Source organism: Oryzias latipes, chromosome 21 (genome assembly GCF_053564925.1).
Source record: "Oryzias latipes strain Hd-rR chromosome 21, Olatipes_Hd-rR_3.1".
Classification (NCBI taxonomy): Eukaryota; Metazoa; Chordata; class Actinopteri; order Beloniformes; family Adrianichthyidae; genus Oryzias; species Oryzias latipes.
Genome location: NC_136257.1, coordinates 21,230,393 through 21,244,511, shown reverse-complemented (window position 1 = coordinate 21,244,511; position 14,119 = coordinate 21,230,393). Strand labels below are relative to the sequence as shown.

Here is a 14,119-nt window from a genome sequence, read left to right as displayed (position 1 = left end):
TTGGTTGAACCTTTGACACCAAGTGGAACAGCTCCTAATCAAGCCCAGCTTCGCATCCTGAAAGAAACTGAACTTAAAAGAATCAAGATCTTGGGATCTGGAGCTTTTGGAACTGTGTACAAGGTAAAACATAAGCAGGTTGTTTTTAGATGATCTCAGGCTGGTCCACAGATCTTCACCTGGACTTTGACAGCAGAAGATTGCCCCAAAGTCAGTTTACAACAGAATATAATGAATAATTTGTCAATTTATCCAAAAAAATGTAGATATAATTTTGACAGAGACAGAAATGATGGCAAAAATGTTGGTTCACTTTTTTGTTTTGGCGGAATTGCTCCCATAATGATGATAACAATGAAGATGAGGGCTTGATGCAGCACTAACCTTGCAATTAGTAGCAACCTTTTTCCTCTTTTCTTTGAAAACACAACCTGCTAAGTTTTCATCAGGTAACCTTGACAACATGAAATAAATTATTGAAACCTAAATAAACATAGGCATTGCTGGATGAGAGGTCACATACTCTGCTGACCCAAACTCCACACTGAGTTGTTTCCATAACTTTAAGCCAATAATTGCAAATTATGTCATTTCTAGCGTCCAGCAGTTTCGAAACACTAAACAGGACATTTCTAGAGGAGCAGAGATTTCACAGAAAATCATACGTGACTTAGAGGTCAGCCATGTGGCACAGATCGAAACCTTGTAGTGCTGTAAATCACACACAATGTCAAAGAAATCCCACATCTTCCACAACGAGTTCAGGATCATTAATAACAGGTTATGCGGTGTAAGGCTAAAGCCCAGAACATAAAAAGAGTAAATAACTGCACACACTGCAAACCCTGGGGTGACAGTAAAAGAGAATGGTAGTCAGGGTCATCATCTGTGCAACATTTGGTTGGGGCTGAAATGGGAGCAGTAATAATCATAATAATAAAAGAAAAACTTTACTCCCAGAAATGTCATTTTTTTCTGTTTACAGCATCTGATCAAAGTTGTTCTCTAAGGAGTTTATTGATTTGCCATACTTGACGATTGACATAATCCATATTTGTCGATACTCTCCCCTGCCCCAAAAAATAAAAAATACAATTTTAAGTGCTAAATCACTCCAACTATGCTTGTTTTGAAACAATTAAAATAAGACAAAAACTAGACATTTAAAGATAACATTGTCAAACTTCAATGTACATTATGAGTCAGTCAAACTTATTTTATTAGAAATATCAATTAAAATAAGATGTTTAATTAATCAAATGACTAAAATAATAATAAAATGTGTTGCCTCAAAACAACTAATCTTTCCGAAAAGTTACTAGTAATTTTTTACCAGTAATATTAAGCGTAAAAAGATAGTTAATGTAGAAACTAAACTTAAATACTTGATATTTTATGTTTTTGCAGTGCAGAAGCAAATTCAAAATGTAGAATATATGTTTCATAAAACATTGAGGCTTATCAGGGGAACTAATGTTCTCATAAATATGAAGAAAAGCCTGTCAATCTTTTTTATTCAAATGTTAATGTGTACATTATAGTTTCCATACATACAGTGAGATTGATGTAATCTCTCAGTTGTTATTTAAAAACAAATTTTGTAGACATGAAATAACAGATATTTGTGTGTGAATCAAAATCATTTTAAAATGAATGGAAAGTCATGTGTGAAGTTAGTACAAAAGTTTCAATTTTGTGATAAAAGTGGACCAATAAAATCTGCTCTCACTTATTGTGACAGCCGGACAGACCAGGTGTTAGAAAAAAAAAAAAAGAAAACTTTTAAAGCTTTATTATTGAACCCTTTAGCTTCACCAACATTTTGACTCATCTGAAAAACTGATTTTCATAAACTCTGTTTTTTTTGACAATTTGTATATTCACATAGCCTCTGTTTTGTATTTTTTCCTTTTCAGGGTATTTGGATCCCAGAAGGTGAAACAGTGAAAATACCTGTGGCCATTAAAATCCTCAACGAAACCACCGGACCAAAGGCCAATGTGGAGTTCATGGATGTGAGTATGTTCAGAAGGGACTTTGCAATAAGAATCGAATTTACTGAACTCTGTACGCCCCCCCAAAAATGCAGCCCAAATGTCAAAACATTGTTTTTAATTATTGCACTATTTTAATATTTCAGTATTGATTTCATGCATTGACTTAAAACTTCCCCAAACAAATGAGTCAAATAGATAATGTGTTTGTTTAATAAAAAGGAAAAAAAAAAAACTTCAAGTAATAAAAAAAATTGATAATACAACAGTCACTTATAAACTCTATTTTTTTCTGCTTTATTTATTTCATTTTAAAGCATGTAATTATACTAATCTGCTTAAAAACAAGCATTAAGACAAAAGAGCCTTTTTGGATCCTCTAAGAACCTTACCTGCAGAAAGAAGAACATACATAACACATGCAGCAGGCTCCTCACACAGTTCATAAGACTCCATGTATTAAACATTTGTAGCTTGGCACATTTCAAAGGGAAAAGTGAAAAATAAATCTAAATTATTACACTGTGATGATGCAATGCAGATGAAATAACGCTCATCAGCGTAAGCGCACACATTGAAAGCGACCCGCTCGCAGTCATGCTCTCCTTTTACTCTGACAGCCTTTAAGGAAGAGTCTTTCCATGTGACTCTGATGAATATCATACGTGTTATTTTTTTTTAGTTTTATGTTCAGTGTTTTACTTTCAGAGCTCTTCTAATGATCATGAAACCAAGTGTGAAATCCTACGGCATACCTGGCATAAATACAGGTGTTTGTCAGACTTAATTGGAGGAGGAGGTACAGGAAGTTTTGTTGGGAAGGTGACCAAGATTACATTTACCATGCTTACAAGCTGTTGCTGCATGTGTTCTGATATGGAACACAATGCATGCACATATTCCCCGTCATCTAATAAGATAAGGAAGTGTAGTAAGACTTATCTAAGGAGCACAACAAAAGACTGAATTTCAAATTTCAGTTTTTAAAAATTCATGCAAATGTTTTATAACTAATATATCATGGGTGTGGATTTATAAAGACATTTTATGAAAATGGAATTAAAACATTTTCAAATAAATTAGAAGATTTTCCGGCTGATAGAAAATCAATTGTCATGGATTCCAAACAGATGTGAAACATGGACTAGATGATCAAACTTGGCTATAATTTAATAGAAAAAAAAGTTTAAAAGACTTAGGATGCAGTTTAAAATCCTTTTCCCATGAAATGGAATTACTTTGTTAAATATTTTTTTCTTACTTTAGATAGCATTTTTAGAACACATTCAATTCATAAAAACTGTTTATCAAAAATGTTGTTTGTCTCTTAGTTTGATTGGAGAATTTGTCATCCTCGTTTCTGTTTTTCTGCATTTTTTCTTTTTTTTAATCAGAAGGTCTTTGTATTTCATCAGGGTATCTTTGTATTTCATGGATATGTTTTTACCCATTGGCACCTAAAAAAAAAAAACCCACTTGTCCAAACAATGTTAAAAACCAATATTCATTTATGCATCAAACCACTGCTGCTCAAAAATTACATGAAGCATTTTGAAAGCAAAAAAAAAAAAAACAGGAATTTTTAGGCATCGAGGGATTTAAATTTTTTGAAAATTGTGTCACACCATGAAAGACCACAGATGGAAACACAAAATACAAGTGTGCATATGCTCAAAGCTATTTCTGTCCCCAGTCGGCAATCCCAGTAAAAATGTTAACTCACATTCTTTAGACTGTCAGACAAAGCCAGAACACCTGGGGAAAACCTAGACAGCCTAGAGAGATCATGCACACTCTGCAGACACAGCCACACTGTGAAGTGACAATGCTTAAACGCCCTCCAACCGAGTCAGGACTGGTTCCTATAGTGCAGGCTATTGGAATAAAGACGAATCTCTCCTTTACACACTTTTCACGTACAAAAAGGGCAAAGGAACTGTCTGTGATGCAACATCAAAATCCTATGCAGGACTGATTCTACAGGATTTTCAAATGCATTTTCCATGCACTTTCTCCGGCTACTTTTGACACTGAGGTTTAAGAATCAGTCAGGATATTTAGGGAGTGTTGGTGTCAATATTTTAGGCTCTTCGTAAAATGTATTTCCTGAGTCTATGTCCAGACTCACAGGACCTTTTTTCACCTCATTTGTGTGGTACATCTGTATTTCGGAGTTTTGGATCAGCAAAAGAAAAACATCTCCACATGATGCTCCTCTTACTAACTTTAGTAAAGTCAGTCTATCAGGGTCACAGCTACAGGTGTGTTTGAAAATCTAATAGGAATAGAAGAAAAAGGTAAGTACTGGGATTATGTTTTTCTGTTTAGCTCTGATTTTCTAATGCACAGATTATATAAGTGTATGTCCATTCTCCCAGGCAGGTCTGTACATGACTTAAAAAAGGTACAATAAGGTACAAAATACAGTGTTGTTGTTTAAGTTAAATTGAAATTAGTCTTTCAAAAGTCTTTTTGACTAACTTTAGCCAAATTAAAATTTCTGTCAGTTCACTACAAATTTATTTATAAAAATTAAATATATTTAAGTTTTTATTTTTATTTTGATCAAATATTTCTACTATACAAAAGTGTTTACGTTCTTATAAAGTAATTTTAAAGTTATTTAAAAATACATTTTATTTTCCTTAAAAAACTTTTTTTAAATAAACAGAATGTGAAAAATAAACAGAATGTGAACTTTGTAGGACCCAGCTCAAAAAAGTTCCCCTTTTGTCATTTTTTTAGGAATCAGTCTGATCCCAATCAAAATACGCAGCCATCCTACATTTTCACTTTTTGTTAAGTTGGTACACAAACATTTGTTATCCATAATTCAACCCTCAATTGCATTTTTATCAAAAAGACAACTCAAAAAGTATTTCACCCTTTTAATTCTTAATTTTCAACAGAGGATCACTTCTTAATCTCTTTTGTGCGCAGAAACAGACATTATAAAGGCAGAGGAGTTCAATATTTTCAAGTACTGAATGTGGGTTCCAGTCAAGTGGTTGAGTCATTTTGAAATCCACAGGTAAATAAAATTCCAAATCTTCAGAAGAAGGGCTATATTTGTTTTATACAAATTACTTAAATAGAAGGAAATACTATTTATATTTTAATGTAGTGTTTAGAGTAGAGTTAGATCTATTTAACCTATAATCTGTGCAAATAAATAATCTAAAATGCAATTAAAAGGTTTTTCTGCAATATTCTTTTGCTAAACCTTCATAAAACAATGCTGTATTGTAAATTCAAGTATATTTTTAATTTATTTATTTCGTAAGTAGACATATATATAAACTATCTGCAAAGTGAAGTGATATCAGACTTTAGAATTAAACTGTCATCCCTTTTTATCATACAGAGACACTTCTTGTCATTTTGATTGTGCATGTGCTGGCTCGTTTGTTGTTTCTAGCTCCTTATCTGTAATATATTTTAGAAAAAAAAACATTAAAATATCCATCAAAATCCCTTGCTGCCACAGTTATCTTTGTAAGAGGACAGTGTGTTAATGATTTTGAATATTTAAAAAGTTTGAGTTTGCATGCTTAATGCTTAGTTCTAACCCTTCCTGTTATTTTTATCAGATTAAGACACAATCCTTTTTTCCCATATACTTTTTCATTAGGAACGATGTATTGTATTCTGATACAGTACTTAGAAACTCTACAGTTCTTGCAGTTTTCATTTCGTTTTTTAAACATGAACAGAAAAAGAAACAGTCCAACTTTTTAAGTAAAAGAAACACTCAGAACATATTACTGAAAAATATATAATAAAACAAAATTGTAAAAAAAAATAAAATCAAAGTTTCATACAAGATAGTACTGTGCTTACTAAGGATTTAGTTGGGGTCTAATTATTGGAATAAAGGTTTCTATTGGTTGATAAATCTGTCTGATTCAGTCTTTATCAAATATGCCAATTTCTCCTCTATGTGAATATCTCAAACCAGATTTACCCAGTCATCAGATGTAGGAGTAACATCATTAGCCGTCTTCTTGTAATACACTTTTCCCCAGCAATCAACAGAATATTATACATGTACTTTTTCTTGCAGTCTACAAGGTTAACTAGTCTTTTCTTAAGATACAGGGTCTCAAACTTGTGCAGCAGGACAGTACCCAGTTTTTTTTTTCATATTATTCCTAAATTGAATCCAAAACGATGAAAGTTTTGGGCATGTCCAGAATATGTGGTTATGCCCAGCCCCCTTTGTCCCACATTTTTTCCAGCAGAAAGTGTCCCTTCCTGAGGAGACACCCTGCGAAGGTACCCTAAAGAAGCAAATTGTATTTTTCCATGCAAATTAAATGTCCTCCCAATCTTCCAATTGTAACCTGAACCCCCCTTCTTTTTCCCATTTTTCCTTTGAATAATCTACATCATTACCTTAAATATTCAGGATCATTCTATACAATCTAGGGAGGGGGGCCGGTTTAGCTCGTGCTGGTTTGCGGCGCCTTCCGTCCGTGAAACCAGGGTTCAATTCCGGGCTGCTCCCTGTTCCCCTCTCCGCCGCTGTGCTGGTCCCAAGCCCGGTTGGATTGAGAGGGTTGCGTCAGGAAGGGCATCCGGCATAAAACATTGCCAAGTTAACCATGCATCTCATCCTCGAGGGAGGGTTGTTTCGCTGTGGCGACCCCTGATGGGAGAAGCTGAGAAGTTTTAGGTAAACTTCTAATAGTTCAGATGGAAATTCAGTTTTTGCTTTAATTATTTACTCTAAATAATGTCTCACTTGGAGGAATCTGTAAAAACAAAAAAAAACAAAATCTTTGTTTTTTATGTTATATGCATTTTTTAGGTCTTGGGAACTTTTAAGATTTCCTCTTTATCCAACAATTTATCATAGATTATAAGACCACTACTTGACCATTTTTTTTTACTTACTGTCAATTGTGTTACGAATAAATTTAGGGCCATAATAAGTCCAAATTATTGGTAGGCAAGGGGTCCTTATATTCCCTGACCAATTTTCACCAGTTATTTAACTTGTCTTTAGTCCAAGGGTTGCTTAATTTAAATATTTTTTGTTTTTTGAGTGAATACCGTTGTCAATTAAAGATGTATTGGGATTTCACACACACATCAAGCATTCAACCTCCTTCCATTAGTATGTAACATCACATATATCAATGAGGCGACTTATCTGGGCTGCCTGGAAATACTTTTGAAAATCCTGAAACAAGAGCCCCCTTTGTTTTTTTGCCAATTGTTGTATCTCCTGGCTTTTTACCTTGCCAAATGAATCGTGAGACAGTTTTGTCAATCTCTTGGAGGATATTCATAGGTACCTCAGATGGAATTGATTGGAACAAATATAAAAGCCTTGGTAAAACATTCATCTTGACTGCACTACACTCTGACTACACTCTGCGCAAGATCCAAAAAGGGTATCAGGTACCATCTAATTATATCTTATTTGAGGATTTTAATCAGGGAAGTAGAATTTTTAGTTGTTATCAAATTCGAATCTTTTAAAATTTTAATCCTCAAGTATTTTAGTTCTGTGGCTTTCCAGTCTATTCCAAACAGTGACTTGCATAAAGTGTTTGGTACAAATCTGAATAATAGAAGTTGGGATTTCCTGGAATTCACAATCTAATGCCAGGTGTCTACTGATTGGTTGACTTCTGGCAGGTTATGGGTAACTTTTGTATAAATATATTTTCAGAATAATGTATGGCTTTGCTGTGCTTTACTATCAAACAAACCTACCATATTTTTCGCATTATAAGGCACACCAAATTATAAGTTGCATCGCAAATAAATTGTCTATTTTTGACTCTCTCTCTCTCTCTTAAAATGTTCCATTTCAGTCTGAAGAAGTATTCAAGTAGTATACTTCCTCCCTTGCATTTAATGTGATTTATTTTAAGATTACTACTAGGGAGAAGTGTGCATCTGATCTAATAAAAAACATTTTTACTGCTGACATTTGGATCAAACTAAACCCAACATCTACAGTAAATACACAACTGTTGCTACATTTTATCTCGCTATAAGAAATTTTGAAAGTCCTAAAGTGTTGGCTTACTTTGAAGTTGGGTATCTTTATAAGATTGTAGGACTTTTGATTGGAGTGGAAATTTGCTCCTCACTTCAAGTGAAACTTCAGCCTTAAACAGAATAAGATGTCCTATGATCTGTAGCAGGTCAGTCTAGGCTTGAAAAGGGAATAATACTCTGGTGGTGTTTAATGCTTTCAATGTCTGCTTGGGCATTGACATTAACACGAGTGCTATGTGAGCGCAGTAAGTGTGTTGGGATTGGTGTCTGCAGTTGGAAACCGTTTTTCTGCTCTACAATTACAGGAAAAAATAAAACAGAATAGTGCAAACCGCTGGAGGGTTTGCGTCGCTTCCAGAGTATTCTTTTTCAGCTTTAATCTTTATGAAAAGGAATTTCAATTTTATGTTATTTCTTCTACAGCTAAAGATGGAAACTTGGATCATCTAACATACAAAAGCTATTTGTGTTAAATCATTTGTTTAAAAGCAGATGAGTTAGCTAAGTAAATATCAGTTACAGTAAAGTGGATTGTTGGCTTGTCTGAGGCTAACTGACTCAAATACTAGCTATTTATTAGATTACTGTCTTTGGGGCAAGGGAAGCTTGTACTGTGTTCTGCACTGTGTCGTGGAACATCAATTTTAGATTCTCCCTGAAAATAATAAGCAGTAAATCAATTCAAATCTAACTTCAACTAGGTGGGAGTGGTGAGACGTTGGCTTCTCTCAGCATAAAGGCTTTGCTGAGCCTCATGGAAGGTAAAGTCCTTCAAAGGTTTTAATGTTTATATAGCTTAATAAAATGTCACAACCTAAAAATCAATCCCATGAATATGTCATTCAGCTTTTGAGCACCCATAGTTGCATTTTAAGCCTCTAGCTACATGCAAGCCGGGCATGTGACGCGCCTTTACCCCACTGGGTTCACACTGGACAAACAGAGAAGCTATTCCTCTCCGTTTTCTACAGTTTTCCAGCACCTGTCCACCACCCACAGTTGGAAGAAGCTTTGTGTGAAATGTTGAAGTGGTGCAAATCTCATCAATCTTTCTCAAGGCTTTTTCTTCCACAGCTCTATTCTGATATATGAAAGACTTAGTGTCGTAGAATTCTAGCCGGGCACATACGCCGCAAATATTAATTTCTCCTTCATTATCAATTTTCAAACGGTTGGAACTTCCGTAAATTAACAGGGACACCATCCATAACATGCGGCAAAGGCCACGCATTAGGTTGTAAGGAACACTGAAGCAACACTTAAGGGGGGGACACATTTTTTCTCTTTTTTCAACCCACCCCCCAAATCCTGTGCACTGTACTGGGAGCTCATTGGTGCTGTTCTAGTGATAAGTATGCACTTCTTGCATGGTCCTGGCGTGCAGCCTGACTGTTGGAATTTAGGAAATCAGGCAATCAGATTTTGTGTAGGCTTCCAATGTATATCACCTGCACACCCCGTGTGTGCTACATTTGCGGCCGAACAGTAAGTGGGCAGTACGTGTACCTTAGCAACAACTAGAGGGTGGCGTAAGGGCATCGAATTACACCATCCGCCGTGCATCATAAGTGTATGCAACTTGCAGTATTCTTAAAAATGCCTCACAATATTTACCACGTGTATGACATTGGTATGTTCCATTTTCATCACGTCCCTTAAGATGGCCATATGAGCCTCTGGAAAACTGCAAGACACCTGCGCTCCCTTTAAGATGCGGCTGCTCCTCTCTACGGGCCCGTACCACCCAAAAACTCACAGCACTGATACGGGTCAACCTTCTGTACAGGTCCATGTGAATAAGGTTTTAAAAACATCTTACTTTAGAAATGAGCTTCAATGGAAATAAGTCAGTTATAGTCACAGAATGTAAAAACTGGTTTGTTTTATTGTCTGGATTCTCTTTTTATACATCATTGCTGTTTACGAGCATGCAAACATGTCTCATGTTTATGGTCTCATGCCTGGCTGCATCTGTCTCTCTCAGGAGGCTCTGATCATGGCGAGCATGGAGCACCCTCACCTGGTGCGACTGTTGGGTGTGTGCCTGAGTCCCACCATCCAGCTTGTTACACAGCTGATGCCTCACGGCTGTCTGCTTGATTATGTCCATGAGCACAAGGACAACATTGGATCACAGCTATTGCTCAACTGGTGTGTCCAAATCGCCAAGGTAAGAAGAATTTCTGCATATTACCAGCAGAGCTATTCTAATGAATGTCATACATACCTGTTGATAGTTATAGTTTAAAAGTTATTTTTGCACAACTAAAAACTGCTTTTTATGTCTCTGAGTGAACAAGTTGATCTAAAGCAATCCAAAATGCACAGCTTTCCAGCTGTACAATGTACAGTATGTGGTAGCGCTCTATTCCAACCAGCTGCTACCGAAGCTGCCCAGAGCTGTTATAGTGAATGGTCTGCTATTAGGGATGAGGGTTTTGCCATCATCTGTCTATTACCTACTGCCTTTCTGTGGCTTGGGGACATGACCCTAGACTGAGCTGGCCTTCTCTGTAAATGTAGTTGGCTTCTTCCTGTCCCCTGGTTTGGCTCCACTGCTCCAGCTCACCTATTCCACAGAAAATCTTCAAAGCCTTAAAAGGTTATCTGAAAGTATACTCTTCCAAAGCACCTGAGTCTACCTAAGAAACAATCTGCTGTGGCATCCTCTGTATACACCAATGATGTGTGTTTCTTGTTTGTTTTGGTGAGTATTCTGGTATTTAAAGCACTCCTCTATCTCTAGTCAGTTTTTTGTTTTTTTCTGAGACAGTTCACCAAGATGACCAAACCTGGATGAACCATTTAAATGTCAATTCTGGCTTTCCTTGTGAATGTAGTTGGTCTCTTCTTCTTGAGCAGTTTAGTGTTTTTTTATTGTTTTGTTTTGTCCTTTTTGCACTGTTAATATAAGGTTAATTTCTGTGTTACAGTCCAAAGTGCTATGAATGTCACTGTTTGGCTGGAATTTGGAAGAGTTGAATCCTGCAGTATTATAAACACCAGTTTTTGTTGTTAAGATGTACATTTTCTGTTTTTGTGGAGGTATTAAACTCTTAAAAGCTATATTATAAAATATCAGGAAGAAAAACAACATTTTCCCGAACAGTTATGCTCACACGAAAGAAGATTAAAACAAAAAAAAAAACATCTGATATAAATACACCTTGCAAAAAACAAATAAACAGGGAAGAAAGCAGGTATGAATTTTGGTGAAATGTAATTTAGGATATAAGGCATGAACTGTATATATCCAGTACAATTCACATTAAAAGGTTGAAATGTTAAGATACTTCAAAACCTGTTGGGTTTTTTCACAGACTGCCGGCTTCAGTCAGTTTTTGGGCTTTCAACAATAACATTCTCAACGATTTAGCATTTTTTTGCAGCGGTTGGGTTCATTTCTCTGTTTAGTTTTAACATTTTATCTGAAAGATGTCAAATGACACTTTTGTAGCCTAGAAAATTGACTGACCCACTAAGGGTTTGACATACAGGGCTGTCTTCTGGTGACACGGTCCGTAATAAAATTAGGAAGGTTGGAAGTGTTGAGGAAGTAGGACATTTCTTGATCTGAACCTGATCTAAAGTTGATTTTTGATGAGATGCTGAACTACAATTTGCTCTTAATTTGTTGGTAATTTTGCTTCATTACATAAAAGGCTGATAAATAATTTTATTTGTTAAGTCCATTTTTACTAAAAATTTCTAAAATCATATAAAATGATATTAATATAGTATGAAGTAAAGTTCTTTTAAGGACATAACTAAATTAATTATTGATTTATTTATTTTTTTAAACGGTGATGGTTGAAATACTTCATGTATTTTTATCATTTATTTTTCTTTTCACTTCATTAAGCACAATTGTTTGCATTAAAACATTTAACAATTGGTATTGCCTTGCTATGCTGTGAAATCGCAGGATTTTACAGTGAAACAAATGTACCTTGTTGAGCTTCATTTGTGTGCTTCACTCCACAGGAGTGTGCAACATTCTGCTGCTGTTTGCAGACAGCTGTTGCTCCATGCTATTCTGAAAACCCAGGCAGTCATGCAGACAGTTGTATCCAAGGTGACAGATAGATGACTTTATTAGCTTTGGGGTTGTAACAAGCAGAGGATGTATCTTTGCCCATGTCTTTTGAAAAAAAAAAAAATACACAAAAGAAATAAACATTTACTGTACATCCATCCCAACCCCTTTAGATCATTGAAAAACACAATCAGAGCTAAAAAAAAATTAGCTGTAGATCTTCGCCATTCAGTTTTCTTGCTTTAAAATTACCTTTTTTAAATACAGTAATCACAATTATTCTTTACAAGACAGCTCACAATTTTCATTCATACTTAATCATTTTTTCCGTGATTTGCTGATAGCATCTGTGGTCTAAGACACAGCGCGAGGGACAGATCACAGACTCTGAGCCTTTGATTATACAGACCCATAGAAATGTCAACAAGTGTCCGCCCTCCACCCCCCTACTCTAACTCTGGCTCTTTACTGCCTTCTTCTCTTTCATGTCTGTAGTAATTAATTCTGATGCATTTCTGTCAGGGTCTTTCATGATTGTATAAGTAAGTGTATGATTCAATGTGAGGGACTAAAATGTCTGCAGTCCTGCGGGTTTATATTTAATTTATGAAGACAGCAGTTTTTAGGCATGTGCTCTACAGCTGCACATTTTCTCTGCTTGGCAGGATTGATGGATTTTGTTCCTTTTTTTACCGTATTGTAATACATTGAAATCAATGTAGTGCTTTTTAGAACACAGCTAAATCAATTATGAAATGAAATTATAAAGGATGAAAATAATTAAATCTAAATGGCCTTCCTATTGGGACATGACTACTTTTTTTTTCGGTGAAAAATACCCCCCCATCTATGACTCACATTTGACTCATTGTGAAACATTGCTTATTTCATATGTTTTTTAATCACTGTGTAAATATTCCCTTGCATAAATGAATTACTTGTAAGGCATTAAATGGAAAATTTTAATGAAAACACAATTTTTTACTTTAATAATCCAGAAAAAGAATTATTGAAGCTGCCGCCATTTAACTCAAATACCATGAAATCAAATGCCAGACTTTATGATAGCATAAAGAGCAGCAAAAGAACAATAAGTCCTTATTTAAAGCGGTAATTGGGCAAAAAAATGTCTCTAGTGTGTAATGGAAATGTACACAATGGTTAGAGGGATTTGAATTTAAGAGGAGCAGTCTTATTCTTTTTTAAGTTTAAAGGCTTTTGATGCATAACAAAAAAAAATTAAACATTGACTTACACATTAGGGGGGGAATAATTTATAGTATGTTGCTTTTAGAAGCAGAAAGAATTCTTTGCAATAGTGTGTATGGAAGGCAGAAGAAAGCACATTTAAAAAAAAAAAAAAGCTTTAATATTTTCTTTCATTTCACATAGTTTAGTTTGACTTTTTATGCTCCTTTTTCATGTTAGGTATCAAACCCACTGATGCAATAACGTCTTTTTGTTGCTTTAGCAATGCAAATATTCCGATTTTTATTTTTTATTTTATTTTAATTTAAAAGTCATTTTTTAAAGGTTAAAGTGCAGGATGGCCCAAACACAGGAATAAACTTTATCAGGAGATCTTTTGGGGTAAAATATAAGGGGCAAAGGGGAAAATAAGGGGAGCTTGAAAAATAGAATTCACAAATGTCAAGCCCAAAATAAAAGATAATCGTGATTCTTTAAAAGCTGAGAAAGAGATAAAAAAAGAGAGTACTGGAGGAATGGCATCTGATAAGGGGGGAACCCCAAGCTTCAACAGCAGCTCGCGTTGAAGGAGAGGTAAGAATGGTGATGGAAATCCATCATCACGGAAGGCTGAAGTTCATGCACGATTATTCAAGAGAAGAGATGCACAAATGCAAATTATGCAATTCTCAGCCAAAACTTGAGGTTAGAAGAACAGGCAGATGCCTGAAAGGGAAAATTGGCTAAAATTGTAACCAGGTGTTTTATGAAATAATTTTTTGCAGGTTCGAGGGAGGTAGGCACTGAGCAGAAACAAATGACTCAAAGACTGCAAGCTAGAATAAAATGTGTCTTTTTATTCCCCGCTTCAAAACAGTCACACAAC

The 14,119-nt window shown here is 35.2% G+C and overlaps 1 protein-coding gene across 1 annotated transcript in view; it reads left to right on the top strand.

The window, feature by feature from the left end:
• The window catches only part of erbb4b (erb-b2 receptor tyrosine kinase 4b), a 298,426-nt gene that overhangs the window by 249,033 nt on the left and 35,274 nt on the right, over positions 1-14,119 (top strand). The window contains exons 18-20 of the mRNA XM_011489669.4: positions 1-123; positions 1,917-2,015; positions 9,994-10,179. Of these exons, the coding sequence (XP_011487971.1) occupies positions 1-123; positions 1,917-2,015; positions 9,994-10,179 (408 nt within the window). The remainder of the gene's footprint in view (positions 124-1,916; positions 2,016-9,993; positions 10,180-14,119) is intronic.